The sequence below is a fragment of the Octodon degus genome, unplaced genomic scaffold (genome assembly GCF_000260255.1).
Source record: "Octodon degus isolate 3935 unplaced genomic scaffold, OctDeg1.0 scaffold00007, whole genome shotgun sequence".
NCBI classification, from domain to species: Eukaryota; Metazoa; Chordata; class Mammalia; order Rodentia; family Octodontidae; genus Octodon; species Octodon degus.
Window position 1 is genome coordinate 27,667,510 of NW_004524583.1, and position 17,737 is coordinate 27,685,246.

Genomic DNA, 17,737 nt, shown 5'->3' on the forward strand with positions numbered 1-17,737 from the left:
CCTGCCCCTCTGGCCCATTTGTGTTCACGTCTGCTTCTTTCTCCAGCCTCCAGCCACCTCTGGTCCTTTTGCCTCTGAAAGACTTCAGCCAGATAGTTCAGCAAACTAAAGCGCCTGCTTAGGCAGAGCGCAGCAGCTAGCGGGGGCTAGGGTCCAGTCTCTGGCTTGCCGTGCAGGCCCTGCCCCCAGGGGTGCGCTGAGATGGTGTTTGAGACTGGGTGTGGTGGCACGTGCCTATAATCCCAGAACTTGGGAGGCTGAAAACAGGAGAATCACTGCAAGTCCAATCTACATAGGGAGACCCTGTATACTCAATAATAGATCCTGTCCTAAATTTAAAAAAAAATTCATATAAACAGACATGATTTAAAATATAGTGATCTTAGTTGCTTTGCTTTCCATGATTGCCTCTTTTAGTGTTTGAATTATCAAGATGAAAAATCTCTATAACATTACTTTGAAGCAGTTTTAGAGCTTAAATAAACAAATCTCTGAGAATGGCTTTCACTTTAGTCTGTGCTCCATTCTTCTTCCATCTTCCATCCACTGCACTTCCTTTGATGAGTGAGTAGTTGGAAGAGAGAGCGGACAGACCCAGCCAGCCCTCTGTCTCTGAAGAAGTGCTGTGTGTTGTCTAGGCCTTGGGCCCGTGAGATGCACTGTGGATTCGAGCATGGACAGGAAAGCTGCCTAGCTTCCACAAGAAGCCAGTAGGTTGTAAGCTTGAAAATGCATCGTTGAACACTGTATTTTATAGTTTCCTTCCCATTCTTCCTTCCTTCCAGCTTCCCTCCCTTCCTCATTTGCATCTTACCTTCCTTGTTTATTTAGATTCCTGCTATGTCAGATATTATTTTTGGGACTGGCAGTTAATGCAGAGATCAACAGGACAGAGTGTCTGTTCGGGGAACAAGTCGGTACTGGGAGCCAGACATGCCACTGACAACTGTAGCCATGTGATAAATGCCAATAAAGACCAGATGGGCTTCTGGAGGGAATGGGTGTGTCTTGGAGAGGGTTGGCTGAGCAGGACTGGCTCTTTAGACACAGTGGGAGGACTCTGGAAAAGGAGGACAGTGTGGGCAAAGTCTCGGAAGCTTGCAGCGTGGGAGCCTACACTCTGGAAGAGGCTTCCGTTGCAGGAGTAGGAGAGGTGGGCAGGTCAGGAAGGGCCTTCAGCTGCTGTGGAATCCGGACTTTGTCCTGAAAGGAATGGGGCTGGTGAAAGCCTTGTATCATCTTGTCTTCCTGGATTATAAATTCCTGTAAGCCAGGGTGTGTTATTTATCTGTGTGCTCTGCGTACTATCTGGGCCAGCCCTGGGGTGGGTAGGACACTGAGTAAGTGTTGATGGAGCTCTTACGGCAGTGCGAGTCTCTTAGTCTTGCATGCTTGGTTCAGCCATATTATTAAAAGAGTGAGTCAGAGCAGATGCAGTTTTGGAATGGAGGGGCAAGGACCTTATTACATCTTGGACAGTGCATCTCAGCACTCCCTGTATGAAATTGTTAGCTAACTTAATCTGTGTCGCTCTGCTTGCCCAGAATCCACAGGTGACCTCTGACGACTGCCTCGGCTGTCACTGGTGGTTCAGGGCTCCAGTGCTGTTTACCTGTTGAGTCTCTTTATCTCCAAGCTCTCCCTTCACTTTCCTGGGAAAAGATTCCCTGTCCTGTCTTTGCCTCAGAACTCAGCTTTGAGTGTGTGCTCGCCCCTCCGCAAGAGTGATCATTGATTGTCCTTCTGCTCTTCATCAGACCGTGTCCCTTGAGCCTTGCATAGTGATTGTTATCATATGGTAGATACTTATCAAAAATTGTTTTCGGTTGCATGAGTGAATCTTGAGATAACATTCAGGAATATATTATTGTTTTGTCTTCCGGTGAAGAAATTGAAGTGCAGAGGTTAAGTCGCTTGTCCAAGGCTGCACAGATGATGAAAGCCAGACCGAACAGCCAGGGCTGTCTGCCAGCCAGAGCTCCCCTTGTGCTCACAGATACTCTGTGGATGGTGACACTTTGTACCTGCATCACTGATGGGATTCTACTGCCTGTGGTCAGCTCACAGAATCCCAATGCGGTGGTTAAGAACGTGGGCTGTGTTCTGTATAGACTTGAATTCTTTCTCCACCATTTCCTAACTTTGGTACCTTGAACAAGCTACTTAATGTATGACTTTTCTGGAAAATGGGATAATATTACCCAAGTTATAGGACTGTTATGAAGATGGATATAAATGAATCTATATGAAACTCTACTGTCGGTATACAGAAGATGCGCCCTCTCGCGTGCCTTCCTTTCCCCTTCCTCCTCTTCTCCTTCCTTCCTTTTGCTGGCGTTTGAATCCAGAGCCTCATATCTGCTAGACAAACCCTCTACCACTGAGCAGCACTGCCAGCTCCACATTTCTTCCCATTTTACTGCTGTCATCCACAGTTGTATCCAGAGATCCTATAGTCATTTTCAGTCTTTTTCACAAGTAATTTTTCTTTTCCTGAAGCCATCTGCCCCTAAGTCCTAGTTGATCTGTGGTCTCTCAATTTAAAATTGGTTATTTTTGTCTCCAGAAGTTATCTGCATCTAACAGCAAGATCCAGTGCTATTCATACCCTTTGCTTTGAGTTTGTAGATTTTAGGCTTCACACTTGTTTTCACACTTGTGCTCAGTTAGCAGACTGTTGTTGTATAGTAAAGGATGTACTATTAATAGTGCTGCTCCATCTCTCACAAATCAGACACCTTTTCCCCAAGCTACACGACACATTCTTGAGCCGTTTGATTAATTGACGTGATTGTTGGAAAGTGATTTATGTCACCTTTTTCCCCCCATTTCTCAATATATGACACGACATGTGACTTATAGGAAATTTAAAAAGGAAGAAAGGCAGGAAAATACTTCACATGTACAATAGCTGCATGCCAAAATTCTAACATTTTAAGTGTGTTCCCTCATAATAGAATTTTCTGTAAAGGTCTTTCATTCCTTCCCCAGTTGTTTATTGTTGAAATCCTTACTAGCTAAGTGATTTTTTTGGCAGGGAAAAGGGGCAGGGGATTGTGGCTGAGATGTAATTGTGTGAATATATGTGTATGTTAATGGCTCTTAAAAGAAAATAGCAACTGATTTGTAGTCAGATGATGAGAGAAATAACAATGCCATTGCCACCTGTGCCAGGCATTACTACATATTTCGCTGATGGTGCCAATCCTTACTGGAAAATGGGAAGTCCGTTGTGGAGTAAGAGAGTTAATGAGGCTCAGAACTCCGCTGGGGAAGCTGGCATGTGGTAGACTCTGGAGATGTAGGTGTTAATGAGGTAGGGGATAAGGGGACAACTAGAAGCAAACCTGACGAAGTAAGTGGGCCCACTGGGGAATGGCTAATTAAGTTTTCAGGTAATGTAGAACTAATGAAGTTTTTGCAAATGGGAGCTCAAAATAGCATAGATGCTCTATTGTCAAGACGTGGCTTTAAAATACAGTCTCTGGGCAAGCAGCGTTAACAATTCCTTCAGAACGTACTAGAGAGAGCCTTCTTCCCACCTGGTCAGTGCTGAGCACTGGGCACGTGAAGCCTTCCTGGTGTTCCGCTGCTGGCTCAAGTTTGAGAGCCACTGCATCAGGAAAATTTAAGCTGTGCTGTGTAGGAAAGACTGGAGCAACACAGAGGTCTCAGGAGAGGCCAGAGCCAAGGGAGAGGGGGTAGGACATAAATAAATGCTACGGAAGGAAAATCAAGAGATTTGTCAGGAAGGTTTCCCTAATAGAACCTGAGCGCTGAGTAGCAGTCAGCGCCTAAGGTGTGAGCCAGTACTGCGTGTCCATGTGTGTCCGCAGGAGAGCACAAGGGCAGAAGCTCACAGAAACCTTCAGAGAGAAGCCTACTCCTTGGGGACCGGACCCTTTCGCACCTTAATTTACAGATTTAGTGTCTCACCCACATTCGCCAGTCTGCGGCCCTTAACTAAATAACTTTCTCAGGGAGAGTAAATATGTACCGGAGGCTCAGTACCAGCAGTAGCATTGACAGTAGATTGAGCTATTAAGTGATTGCTTCGCTGTAAGCACATCATAATCATTATCTTATTTTGTCATTCATCAGTTATGAATGTCTAAGAGTACCTTCCTTTAGGGTAGAATCTAAGCTGTCTATCGCTATAAAATTAATGCTTCTAAACACTGATCTGAGAAACTGAGTCTCGACTCTGGACTCTGACAGCTCTGGGCTTAAAACCTGGCCTTCTAACTTGACAGGCACATAATCCTGAGCAAGTGATTCATTCAGTCTTAGCCTAAGTTTCCCCAGCTCAATTGTAATACACTGAGGATATAATCATGAGTGGGCCTCCTAGGGTCAGTGTGAGAAATAAGTGGGAAAATCCCTGCATGCGAAATATTAGGAAATGTAAGTTGGGGAAGTGACAGTGTCACATGCTTACTTACAGTGTCACTGACTCATCTCATTCAAAGAGACTCTGTAGTTTGGCTCTTAAGCGCTCCGCCTACTTGTCATGCCCTTCCGCTCAGACCTGGTGATCCTCTGCATAACTCAGTGCTTTAGCTGAGCTGGCCATGGTGACCTCACGTACCAGGTCTCTGACTATAGGCTGGTCTTTGTTTCTCTTGCTTTGTTAGTCAGCTTATTGTCACTGTAACAAAATGCTAAAAGTGATTAACTTAGAAATAGAAAAGGGTTATTTTGGGGGCTGGGGAGATGGCACAGTAGAATAAGCACTTGCCTGACAAGTGCAAGGGCCTGAGTTCAATCCCCGGTTCCGCAAAAAAAAAAAAAGAAAGAAAAGAAAAGAACAGGGTTATTTTGGCTCAGTTTTAGAGATACCAGTTTATGGTCTGTTGGCACCATCTTAGAATCTGTGGCAAGACAGCATCATGGCAGGAATGTGTGGCAGAGTGAAGTCACTTACTATATGGCCAGGAAGCAGAAAGGGGCCAAGCCTAACAGTTCCTTGGGGCCATGCCATAGGTGGCCTAACAATCCCTCCTGGGCCCCACCTCCCAGAGGTTACATTGTCCCTCTGATAGTGCCGCTTTGGGGAGCAGGCCTCTAGCACAGGGACCTCTGGGGTCATTCACCACCCAAACTACAGCAGTTGCTCCCCTTCTGCTGTGTGCAGGCCCTGCAGGGCCCACCTGAGTGTTTGTGAAGCCGTGGCCAGGCAGCTTTCGCCTTCACCATGGTTGATCCTGTAGCTGTGCGTCTCGGCAGCCCCCACACAGCAGTGGCTTGGGGGGCTTCTACCCCAGCCGGCCCTTGCACCCGCATCTGCAGTACTGGCGGGCCATGCTGTGTTGCATGCCTGCCCCCCCCCCCCGACGTGTTGTCTTAATGGCAGTCACACATACTTCACAGCTTCAGGCTTTTCTGGGTTCATTTAAATATATGTTGGGGTTTTTTTTTTTGTTTTGTTTTGTTTTTTTCTTCTCTTCCTGATGATACTGATAGCATCCTCTATAAGAACAACATTTAATCTATGAAATACTAATTATTTTCTTTCTTTTCAGGATGAACTTGACCTTACAGACAAACACAGGGAAGCCATGTTTGCACTTCCAGCTGAGAAAAAGTGGCAGATATACTGTAGCAAAAAAAAGGTATGCTATCTTTATGAATATTACTAACTGCAAAATTAGGGTCTTTGCATCCATTAGTTCTCCCTGTTTACCACTGGAACTCAGCTCTGTATCCTGTATAAACCAAATTGAAAAATGTAAAGCATTACATGGTAGCCTTGGTATTATAGGTGTCAAAGCGTTGGTCCCTTGGATCTTGTTTCTGTGGGCTCCCTGGCTCCTGTAACTATTATTTGGCTTGCAGGAGACAGAAGTGTCCATTTGGCACTCTGTGACCGCCTTCTAGCATCTTTACATTTGGAGATCTCAGAGGTGTGGCCTTGTCCTCATGGCCCAAAGTGGTTCTCCAGCCATTTCACAATACACACGAAGGATGGAGAAAAGGGAAAGTGGGCACAACCCCCGACACACCTCTCAGGAGTTACATACTTGTATAGCCATGGCCAGCCACCTGCTTTCGTCATGCCATTAGGGGTGTACTACACCCCCTTGCAAGAAGCAGGGTCTGTATTCTGGGTGATCACTTCAAAGCTGAGATTCATTTTCCTTGGGGGATGGAGAATGGGCGTGGGGCTTCAAAGGTACAGAAGCTCTAACTCCCTCGCATCTGTGTCACACAGCATCACTTTGTGCGCCGCACCTCTAGAAAGAAAGCTCACCCTGTCATCCCTTAACCTAGTTGCAGATCCTCACAGCTAGCTGTTGGGGGGCTAATCATGTTTATAGTCACCCTTTGCCACTTTTCCCTGTTTCCCAGAGAAACGTGAAAGTAAATAGGTACACAGGAAGGGCAGACTGGAAAGAAGTGCCACCTTTCCCTGACAGACAACAGACACTCAGGTTTGTTAGTCACTGTGGGCCTGGAGAAATAGCAACAAATAATTACCCAGTATGTTGGTTTTTTTGTTTTGTTTTTATTTATTTGTTTTTATGAGCAGAATATAGTTATTGAGGGAAAGAAAGCTCCTGTCCAATAGAGAGACAGGAAGGGGGCCCGAGTGGTTGTCCCAGGAAGCTGTCTCTTCCAGTGACTTTTAAAGAGGAAAGCCATGTGGTGAGGCCTTACCCAGTATGTTTTCAAGCCCTCTGTGTCAGGTCGATGGAACCTGCTCTGCAGTGTGTACTTCGGCACCCCTGCGTGCCCACCTCGCTGGCTCCCAGTGCCTCTGCCCTCCATGGGCCGTGCCTGTCACCAGGAGCACTTTCCCTTGCTCAGTGCAGGCACTCTGAGCCTGCACACAATCTCTCTGCCAGTTCCTGGGCCTCTGGCTCTGAGGCAGTGTCAGGCTCGCCTTTGCAATTCTAGCATCTGCCATTTAGAAACGATTTTGAAATGAATAAATGCTGACTGGACTGCTAAATTGTGAACAGTGTTATGCTGAATACTGTCTGGAGAAACTTAAAGCATGTTTAATTTTCCATCTGAGCAGTGGTAATTGGTGAGTGTACATCAGATTTGGCTCCAATAGCCTCCACTAAAATATGTATCTAGCTGTAATCTCTCAATATGATCACTGAGCTGTTCTTAGATCAAACAGAAATCTTAAGGGTCTTTATCCATTGGCCAGCAGTGAAATGTCTTTGTCCATTGAGCACTCATCCTTACCTTCTCTGCTTTCTATCTCTCCCTGGATATGTCTCACCAAACGGAAGAAACATTCTGCTTGAACAGATTGTCATGGCCCAAGGAAAATATATAATACACTGGGAAGGAATTTTAAAATTAAAATACAATGTATTTGTTCAGTCCTGAACTAATGGTACTGCCTGGTCTTTGGGAGCAAAGAATCTTCCAGTAGGACTGAGGGGAAAAAAAATCCCCCCAGTGCCTCTGTATATTTTCCCTTGAAAATTAGTAAATAATATAAAGTAGAAACGGAGAACATGCACCAGAGGACAGGAAGTGGCATGAAAATGGGAGCAGCTTACTAGGGGAAAAGTTTTCTTCTTTCCCAGACTTTATTACACCCTTGACAGCAATTTGAAAGTTAATCATGGAAACTACTGCCCCTCACACTAGAGAAGGCAGACCCTGGAGAAGAGTAATGATCAGGCTTGCAGCTGTTGCTCATTTTTCAAGTTCCAGGCCAATCAGATCCCTTTGCAAGCCTGGTTTCAAACATACATAATGGAGTTGGCTTTTTGTAGAAGAGATATGGATGTGTCCAGTGGCCTCAGGATGCCATTCTTCGACGGAAGATCCCCTCTTGCCAGTAGGCCAGATTGCACAGATGTTGGGGAAGGTATTTCTGCTAGCCGCATTCCAGCAGCTTAGATTCCTTACATGACTTAGCATTGGCAAGGCAGAATGGGAAGACGGGTTTAGCTCTGGGGAATTCTGTGGGCCTCAGCATCCTTCTCACTTTAAAATGAATGATAGCATTTTTGACTCAGGATTTTCTTGATTGGGACTTCACACAGTGTTTTTTGTTTGTTTATTTTTGGTTTTTTAATTAATTTTATTGAGAAACATATAGCAATGAGACAGTTTCAAAACCAGCTAGTAGGACAGTTTCAATAATTAGTATATTGTATATTGTTGTCTTCGTAGTGTTATTCATAGTACAAGATGTAGACATGATATTCTGTCCAAGCACTGTTAGTACAAATCTTCCTTCTCTTTGAATGAAGAGAAAGTAGCTGTATATCTATCCTAACTATTTTGTATATACAGATACAAACTGGTCCTTCATTTACATCCCCTTTTTTTGTTTAGTTTTGTCAGAGATGGGTATTCCAACCAAAATGCCTGTCACCTGAGGAATGGATGAAAAAGATGTGGTATTTTTCACACAGTGTTAAAACTATCCACATCTGTGGTCTGCAGCTGACCTCATGGGGTGCTGAAGTAAATTAAATGCATAAGAAACATGAAAGATAGAGAGGCTAGCCAGGAAAGAGTGTGATGTTCACCTCAGCAGATAAAGTGGTGTCCTGAGAGACAGGTTCTCCTTTCTCTGGGCAGAGCAGCATGGTGGTTGTCCTTGATACCATCAGATTATGTTCCTCAGAATATCACTTGTGTAGCTTTCTCCAATTAGGCTTACTACCAACAAGCCAAACCACATCCATTTCTCAGGCTGGGGGAACTACACCCAGAGCTCCTTCCAATTTTCCATCTTTCAAGATTAGAACCTAGGACATTGTGGACATTCTCCCACATAGTGAAGCCATAGAGTAAGGGTCCTTTGAGGCCAACAGAAACAGGCCTTGGGAGTTGGTGAAAGCAGGCTCTCTGTAAAAGTGAGCAGAAGCTGTGGAAGCAAACAAGATGGGCGCCTGGGTGTGGGGCCAAGCTTTTTCTCAGCCAGCTGCCTCTTTCCCACCCGACAGACACTTGGGACCCAGCAGCCGCTATCAGCTTATCAACTGTGTGTTCATTTATAAAACTTCTGCATCTAAGTCTCTGGTTGCAAACTCAATCCCAGAGCCAAAATTAAAGCAGCAAATGTACTTCTGGGCTAAAATTATCAGGAAAATTAATTGGAATTTTGCCTAATAGAGAAATCTGGGAAGAGGCGGAGAGGGACATCGAATTTTAAACTCTAAGGAAACGTCCATAAAGGTCCTGTTGGAGGTATTTTTAAATAGGAAATGTTTGTGGTTCTTATCTATAAAGGTAATTCCCTTTTTAGTTCCAATCACAACATAGTCTTTTGTTTAAATGAGGTTTTCCCCAGTCTCTAGCCAGAAACTGCATCTGTTAACAATCTTTTGGATTTTAAACTAAAGTTTTTTAAACAATGAACCATCTGACCACAAAAGGCATCTGGCCATACTGTATTTACTTATTGTTAACATGATTTTTAAATCCTGGGAAAAGTAAGGAGTTGTCTTCAGAGGGGTGCCGATAAAGTGTGTGTGTGCTACACGGTACCAACAGCAAGCTTATCAGCACAGGAAGACACTTGCTTTAATTGCTGTTCTTCCCAGGAGCCAGCGTGTTAGTTCTGTCCCTTAGTCAGTCCCTCTAAATATCCAGGAGATTATTTTACCCTTTGTTGGGCTTTAGAGTTTGCAGAAGAAGCGAGTGGGCTTATAGATGTTGTTAGCTGCAGTAGTGACAACAGATGTTTGAGAGAAGATCAGGATTTGGTGACTGCCTCATTTTTCCTCTTTTATTTTTGACCTTGAAAGCCAATGCTTAAGAAAATAAGATTACTTTTTCATTTTATTTTCTGTATGTTTTGAAAGCTACTTTGTAGAAAGTGAATTTCCACTCTCCTGATGAGTATGTATTTGATTCTAGCTAAAGTAAATCACTCAAGAATCTTGGCTCTGATTCACCTGTTGCGTTTTCTGCAGATTGCTGATGTGGTGCTGGTCCTCATACCTCTTGCAGGAATCTAGGGAAAGTGGCTGAGAACTAAGCTAGTTGTTTCTATTGATTCCTCTTATTTGGCTTGTACATCCTAATTGGATCAATTCCACACTGCTCCCCACTAAAAGGACTGTTCTCCCCCCGCCCCCTGCCACATGCCCACAGAGATGAAAGTTGCATCATCTGTGGGCATCAGGCCATGGTTCTTTTAGTTCCTGGAGCATGGGACCCTCCTGTGTTTGGAGTGTAGGGAGCCAGTACATTGATCAAATTCAACTTAAAGAACATATGCTAAGGCAGTGCAATTAAAAGCCAGGGACCTCTGATTTTCTCCATAATTGTCAACATACCAGCTAGAAAATAAAGAGGTGATGGAGACGTTAATCCTCTATTTCCAGTATCCCACTGAGAAGCTTCTGTGGTTGCTCTAGGGGAAAGCACAGGCTACCATTTGGCCTGCATATTTTAGAGTGAACATAAATTAGGTATCTTTTTTTTTTTTTTTTTTTTTTTTTTTTTTCTGTGTTTGCTTAAACACGTGTGGAGTGAGCATTGGTTTGACAGGTGTCTACTCTGCTAGATAGCAAGAAACTTTTTGTCAGCGATGGGATCAAATCCAAGGTCTCATGCATGCTAGGCAAGTGCACCACCACTGAGCTACACCACCACCCTGTATCTTAACTTCTTTGGAACTACTTGATTTGGTCTTCTACCACAGAATTGTCAGTCTGCAAATGAATTCAGATTCACATTTGTGTTCTCAATGATAAAGGCTTTTAAAAAGTGGCAGAAGCCGTCCTGAGAGAAGTGGAATTAGATTGTCCTCCCTTTGCCTTTCTAAGGAATGTGTAAAGGATGCCCAGGAGCACCTCCAAGCTCTGCAGGCTCAGAAAAACTGTGTTGCCTACATTGTCCCTGCGTTGAGGGATGTGGTTTCCTATATAATCCCTTATTTAAGCAGTAAAAAAACCCAACTTTGGATATCTGATGTTTCACTTAATCAAGTGTGCAGTTAGTCAAGAGCAAGTTGGTGTGTGATTTACGAGTTCTATACTGGATGTCTTCTTTAGGGAAGACTCTTGGCCAGATTCTAAAGATGTTTAAACAAATAGGTCAGATAGGTCAGATTTCCTGCAGAGGATGGTTCTGGTAGGATAAGCAATAAAACCAAATGATTGTTCTCTTGTCATAAGCACCACTATAGGGAAATAGGCTCTGGGGCACAGAGGAAGGGGAGACTGCGGTGACTTTCTTCCTCAACCACTTTGACCACTTGCCAGTTAAACCAGCGAGAGTGCTGATGTCACCTCTATCCCACCACCTAGCAACTGGCTCATTTCAGCGTTTGAGCTCTGTTCACATGTACTGTATTCTTTCCCTTCTGATCTGTATTTTGTTCTGTTTCTTTTGCTCTTGCTTAAATAGTCATATGTAGGCTCTAGACCTTATGATTATTGCTAACTATAGTTTGTATGGTTGTCAAAAAACTCTGTAAGAAGCTTCATATGAAAAATTAAGACACACTGTGAAGGAAAACTAAAGTAACTGAGGCTTATTCAGGCTGGAAACGGAAAAGCCAGAAGGAAACTCCAGCACAGGCTGGTATTCAGTAGGTATGTCCCAGCAAAGCTGTGTTATTGCTAAAACATTACGGTTACCAGCTTCCAACTTGACTCTCCCACCAGGGAGATAGCTCAGTGGAATAAGAGCTTGCCTGGCAAGCACAAAGTCCTGAGTTCCATCCCTGATACCTCAAAATAAAAAGAAAAAAAAAAAGACAACTTGACTCTCCCAATGAAAACCACCCAGCCACAGGGCCCCACTCATCTTTCCCATGACTCAGGGACTAGAGGGCTGGCTGGTCCCTAGCTCATCCGGGGACTCCAGCTCCTGGTGCCAGGCTGCATCAGTGGTTCTCACTCATGATGGCCATACTTTACTGCTGACTAAATATTTTGAACATTGATCTAAGTATGAGATACTGACTGCTCTACAGATAGTGACAAGAGCCTTTGGGTGAGGGTGATGTGTGTGCAGAGCCTGCAGGATTCCCTTTCTAGAAGGTGATTGGGGTGCAGAGAGAGAATGGTGCTGAAGGTGTTCTTCACAGAATGATTATGTTGTGGTTCACTGCCACAACAATGTCTCACAGACAAAGTGTTTCCAAAGGAGTTTTAATGACACAGAAAACTGCTCAGTGGGTAATATCAAGGCTAAGAAAAGAGGGAGAGGATATCCAACTGTGTGGCTGGTGTGATCATAAGTTTGCTACCGTGTATATGTAGATAAATAGGTGAACAAACAGCTGTAGGTAGGATGGTGAGTGATACTTTTAGTTTTTTTCTCTTACATAAATATTTCCCATCTTGCTGTGTACAGTGCATTAATCTCTCTCTCTTACTTTGAAATGTATGTATGTAGATTATAAAGATAAAATGGCTTTATTTAAAATTTACATATTTTTTGGGGGGTCAGGCTTTAGAGAAACAGGACCATTAGATCTGTGTGTGTGTGTGTGTGTGTGTGTGTGTGTGTGTGTGTGTCTGTTTGTCTGTCTGTCTGTCTGTCTGTCTCATTTTGGTGAAGGGATTTGGCCTTCAGTCACCTAGAAGCTGACTGCAGTCTCTTGGGGCTGTGCAGAGGCCTCATGTCCACAAGGCACAGCATGTTAGTGAGAAAGGAGCATGGTGGGCTGTGGGGCAAGCAGGATGAGCTGGAGCCTGTGAGCACGTTCTGAAAGGCATGTTCTTCTTTCCTCTGACTTACTGGGTTTCTGAAAAAGCCCTGGCCCTTGGCTGCAGTGCCCCACACTCCCAGGACTTGCTTCACACTGCCCGGTCGGCGGGCAGGTAACCACAGCATGACGCCCTACAGCCCGCTGGCCAGTGCTCCTGCGTCCACCCAAGCCACTCAGCCTGTTGCATACCACCAAGCTGCCGCACAGTTCTTCAGGTTAGGAGGGAAAGTAATCGCCTTTAAAGTCCACCCCTGGCAGTGGTTCTTTATCTAGCTCTGGGCCTCTTCCTCCCCTATACCATAGTTTTTTCTCTGTTCCCTCAGAGGTTTAAAACAAAGATGATGGCTCAGTAGAATAAGCGCTTGCCTGGCAAGTGCAAGGGTCTGAGTTCAATCCCCAGTTCCACCATAAAATAAAATAAAAAATAAATAAAACAAAGATGATCCGGCAAGCACATTTTATATTGTATATGGTAAACTAATATTAAGAGAAAAAAGACTTTAGGAGGGCAAAAATAAATTTGATTATAGAATTCACAACAAAACTGAAGAATTTTTTAAAGTAGAAATTAACAAAATCATCAATATAATTAAGACAATTTTTAAAACTCAGAAGCAAACTGCAATGCAATACAAATATGTATGTACATACACATGCAATTTTAAAACCAGATACTCAGAATTCATATACATACATAGATGCATTTCAGATATTTGAAGTTCACTGTTCTAATAAGTTAGAAGTCCAGTGCGCTGTCCATTGTGCAGCGGAGCCCACAGTTCTAATAAATTAGACATCCATAGGTCAGCTCAGTCCTTTACACAGTATATCAAAGTAATTGGGAGTAAATGAGAAGAATATAGTCACTGTAGTTCTTATGAGCGTGTTTACCTTTTTAACAACACCAGTGAGCTCTATGAGCCATTCCTTCTTTATACGGCTAAAGGCCATCCTATCAGTTAACCTCTCTAATTTTCTTTCTTCCTCTGTAGAGTGAGATCAGTTTCCCAACACTATGACAAGTAAGAGATCACTGATGCAGTTGTTGGAGAGCTTGGGGTGTGCTGGTGTTAGACCTTGTCACAGGATGACCTGAGCTGCTCTTCTTCACCCACGCTCTGACCTGGGACTCAGCATTTCTGCGTTCTTCAGGAGCGATGCCTAGATTTCTTAGGATGGTAGTGAGATTTCAAATGCACCTTTCCCTTAGTCGATCCATAGGACATTCCCGAGGCAGAGATGATACTTCAGGAGACAAGATTGTAGATGCGGCAGGAGGCCAAGAAGTCCTTCCCATTAGCACTGGAGGTTGGTAAGAAGAAAACCTGTGGTGGCGACAGATCCAGGCAGTGCTGAGCAGCCTGCTGTCCTTCGCTCCCGCATGTCCAGCTTCACTCCTCCTCCTCGATGCAGAGCCCTGCTACCTCAGAGCTTTGCTGAGCACGCCTGGCTCGGGGAGAAGTGTGCACGACTGGTTTTGTCTTGCAAGCAACCATCAGCCAAACAAGTCAGAAAAATGGGCGTGAGCGGAGGGCAAACCACTGGTTACACGTTAAAATTCTGCTGTCTCTTGCCTAGAAAAGTGAAATGTTTAATGACATTCTTTAGTTTTGATACAAGAGGATTAATGAGTATGTTTAAATGAAAACACTGTTAGTGCCATTGTTTGCCGTGGAGGAAAAATTTTTCTAGAACACAACATCAAGAGGTGCCATGGAGCAAGCCACTTTCCACAAGCAAGTAACTTATTAGGTAGAAGTGGTTCCGATTTACAGGTTCCCTTTTCTGCATGAAATATGTTCCAAGTTGCATGTTGTAAATGAGTAGTATATTCTAGCCATATTCTATCTGAAGTTAAGCTAATAAAGCAAATCTTTACCGGGGAGGTGATAAAACAGTGTTTCAGCTTAGTTGCAGATACTCTAATCACCACAGCAAACATTCTGGGTTTAGGTAAGTTGGCATTCTCTCAACTTGCTAATTAAGAAAACTAGTAAAAAAAACCTCTGGTAGCTTTCCCCTCTAGTTATGTGGTAAACTATAATTTCCTGATTGATGAATTTTTGTTGTGAAGATTTTAAATATAGAAGAAATATGAAATTTAGTAAATATTCAGATTTAACAAGCACTGAAAATATTTTGCAATATTCACCTAATATTAAAAAAGAAATGAGGAAATAAACCTTATAATCAAAGCCCAAAGTGACCTCTGTTTTGAAGGGTTTTTCCTTGCCCATATATTATGTTTATTATATATATAATATTTATGTATGTGTGTGTGTGTGTGTGTATATATATATGACCGTTTATTCATTTTAACAGCTCATGGCATTTAATTTAATGAACAAACCATGGTTTATTTATTTATTTTATTTTATTTTATTTTTTTAAATATTTATTTATTTATTTATTTACTTATTTATTTAGTGTGTGGCCAGCTCAGCCCACCAGGGGGTGGGCAGGCCAGCATGTGGTGCTGGGGGATTGAACCGAGGTCTCTGTGCTTTGCTTGAGCTTAGCTTGTTCTAAGTAGGTGCTTTAGACCACTGAGCCATCTCACCAGCCCCCCATGGTTTATTTTTACTTGTATTGAACAATGCTTATTTTCAGTTTGTTGACATTATAACATTGCAATGAACATTCAAGACTTGCTCTAGGATAGACACCTAGACTTACAGTTTCTGCACTGTTTGAGATAAGTACTTTCTTCCTTAATTGATCTTCAAAGGGATGGGAATGAGCATCATGTGGCTGTGATCAGTTCTTGTACATGAGTTTGAATATTTCTGGTACAAGAAACTGTCATGAAAACACTTCAGTTCCACTATGTGTCTTAAAATTGAAATAAAAATTACTGGAGTAGAAAGTGCTCACCTACAAAAACTCCAAGGTTTAGAAAATGAAAAACATTCCATTAAAATATTCATAAAACTGTACAAAAATACAAAATATTACAGTGGTATATAAAAATGGACAGTTCACTCAGAACTGTGTGTATTTGGTTTGATGAGAAAGGAAATGGCTTGGTTTGTGGTTCAGTCTTCCTTCCCTCTAGACCTTTTGCTCTCTCAGTTCCAGTCCCAGACAAATTGTGTTTCCATCTTTAGAAGCTCTTGACTAATGTATGTGCTGTCGTCAAACACAGGAAATCCCTCATAGCCTTCGCCACGTCCTGGTGGGTGACCTAAGCGCAGGTGCAGAACCAGCCTGTCTGCACAAACAGCAGGTACCCAGTGTCTGGGAACCCTTCAGCCAGCGCCAGCATCTTTATCTTGAGCATCTTCGAAGTCTGTCCTTGACTCCTATAGATATTCTGAAATTGAGGAGTTTAACTTATCTGTCTCCCATTCCTAAATTACAAGCTCTTCCAGATATGCAGGCCAATTCCAGAATTTGAGGTTGTTGACTCATATCTGTAAAAGCTTTGTTCTTTACAGTTTTGTAAGGACAATGAACTTGTATCTGTTCTGTGGCCGCCATCTCATTGTTTGCTCACCGATGCTCGCATTTCCTCAGTGAGCAATGTCCCTTGACTCTAGGTCTTGCTCTCCCTGTGCTTAGGGAAAACTTATTTTGAAATGGGTGGACACCCCTGTTTATATCACTGATAGCCATTCACACAGCCTTGGTACAGGGCACATTTGATTGTTGGGTCCCAGAGGTCAGAGCACGTGCTTGTCTTGGAGCTCTCCATCTTTGCCACAGAGCACTTAGCATCAGGGCTGCTGTAGGACCAACATGCTGAATGTGATCGTGAGGCCCACTGAGCCCATTGCTGAGGCCTCTGGAGGCACAGAGGTGCACAGTGTCCACAATTTTGCAATTTTTGGGTGGATTTTTTTAGGCATGAGCAAAAACTGTGGGAGTCTCATGGAACCCAGAATGAATGTGGATAGGGAATCTAAGAAAGTAGTCTTTGTGACTACTGCATCTGTGATGGAAAGAGGGATCACTGGATGAGTGAATGCCGAGGCCCACCTAACATTAGAGACCTACCTGCCAGGCCAGTGTATACCTCTGTCCCAGTGTTCCGCAGGCTTCTTGTCCTGGTTGGCTGAATGAGCTACAAATAACCTCAACGATAGTGGGGGAAAAACAAAAAAGACTTATCTGATTACTAACTCTGAATAATTGGGAATGGAATCTGGGAGAATTTTGAGAAAGAGTCAATGAATGTTCTCAACACGAAATAGTATAGTAACTGATTAGCGACATCTGCCTAACACATTGATGGGAAAACATGGCATATATTTTCCTTCCCTTTCCTTGGATTCAGGCTCTTCTTGTCCCCAGATTATAGTTGCGTTCAAGTAGCATATTTCATGTTTCTTTTTCCTTGGGCCTTTTCCTCCTTCTTAGCGGACTCTCCAAGTGCTATGGCTCCTACTTGCTTAGACAGACTGTTCCAAACCTATTTAACTCCCCTGACACCAGGAAATAAATTATTGAAGACTCAGTGGAAGGGAAATGCCCCCTTTAGCAGAAAGATGAAAGGGAAACAAAAGGATACTTTTCCTATGTCTGTTACACACACACACACACACGCACGCACCCACACACACACACACACACACACACACCAGTCAGTTCCTGACGTATGTACTAGTTGCATTCTGAGAGAATTGTTCATGAATTGGACTCATTTGTTATCCTACAGTGAGTCTCATACAGGACACCCATGACAGTTTGCAACTCGAGTGTTGTGGTGTGTTTTCACTAGTGACTCTAGCATGTCAGATGTTATTTAATCTAGTTCACGCCTGGTGCATTTTAGAATTTCTCGTCTTTCAAAGTAGGAAGAGGCCTCATGCTTCCAGCGTAAGTTAGAATTTGCCACTAATACTTCTCATTTGGGGTTCTCAAAATTCCTTACGCTCCAAGAACCTGGTAATTTGTGGCAATAGGAATGGGTTAGAGGAGAAAGTCTACTGGAGAATCCCACCCTTAAATTACAGAGTCTGAAGTTCTCTGTTCTCCTCCAGTACAGTGCAGAGCAGCTTTTGATTTAAGCAGGCCTGAATGATATCCTTTCATCTGTCCCTTTAGATAAGGAAAGCATTCTGTTTCCTCAATTTCTTCTTTGGCGTT

The 17,737-nt window shown here is 43.3% G+C and overlaps 1 protein-coding gene across 2 annotated transcripts in view; it reads left to right on the forward strand.

Moving 5' to 3' along the window:
- Daam1 (dishevelled associated activator of morphogenesis 1) overlaps window positions 1-17,737 on the forward strand; it is a 176,541-nt gene that overhangs the window by 90,540 nt on the left and 68,264 nt on the right. The window contains exons 1-2 of one of the 2 annotated variants that reach the window (XM_023703193.1): window positions 1,218-1,275; window positions 5,523-5,612. In XM_023703193.1, coding sequence (XP_023558961.1) covers window positions 5,559-5,612 — 54 coding nt within the window. In that variant the 5' untranslated portion in view covers window positions 1,218-1,275; window positions 5,523-5,558. Of the gene's footprint in view, window positions 1-1,217; window positions 1,276-5,522; window positions 5,613-17,737 lie in introns of those variants that run through there. The other variant, XM_023703187.1, reaches the window with a different exon arrangement.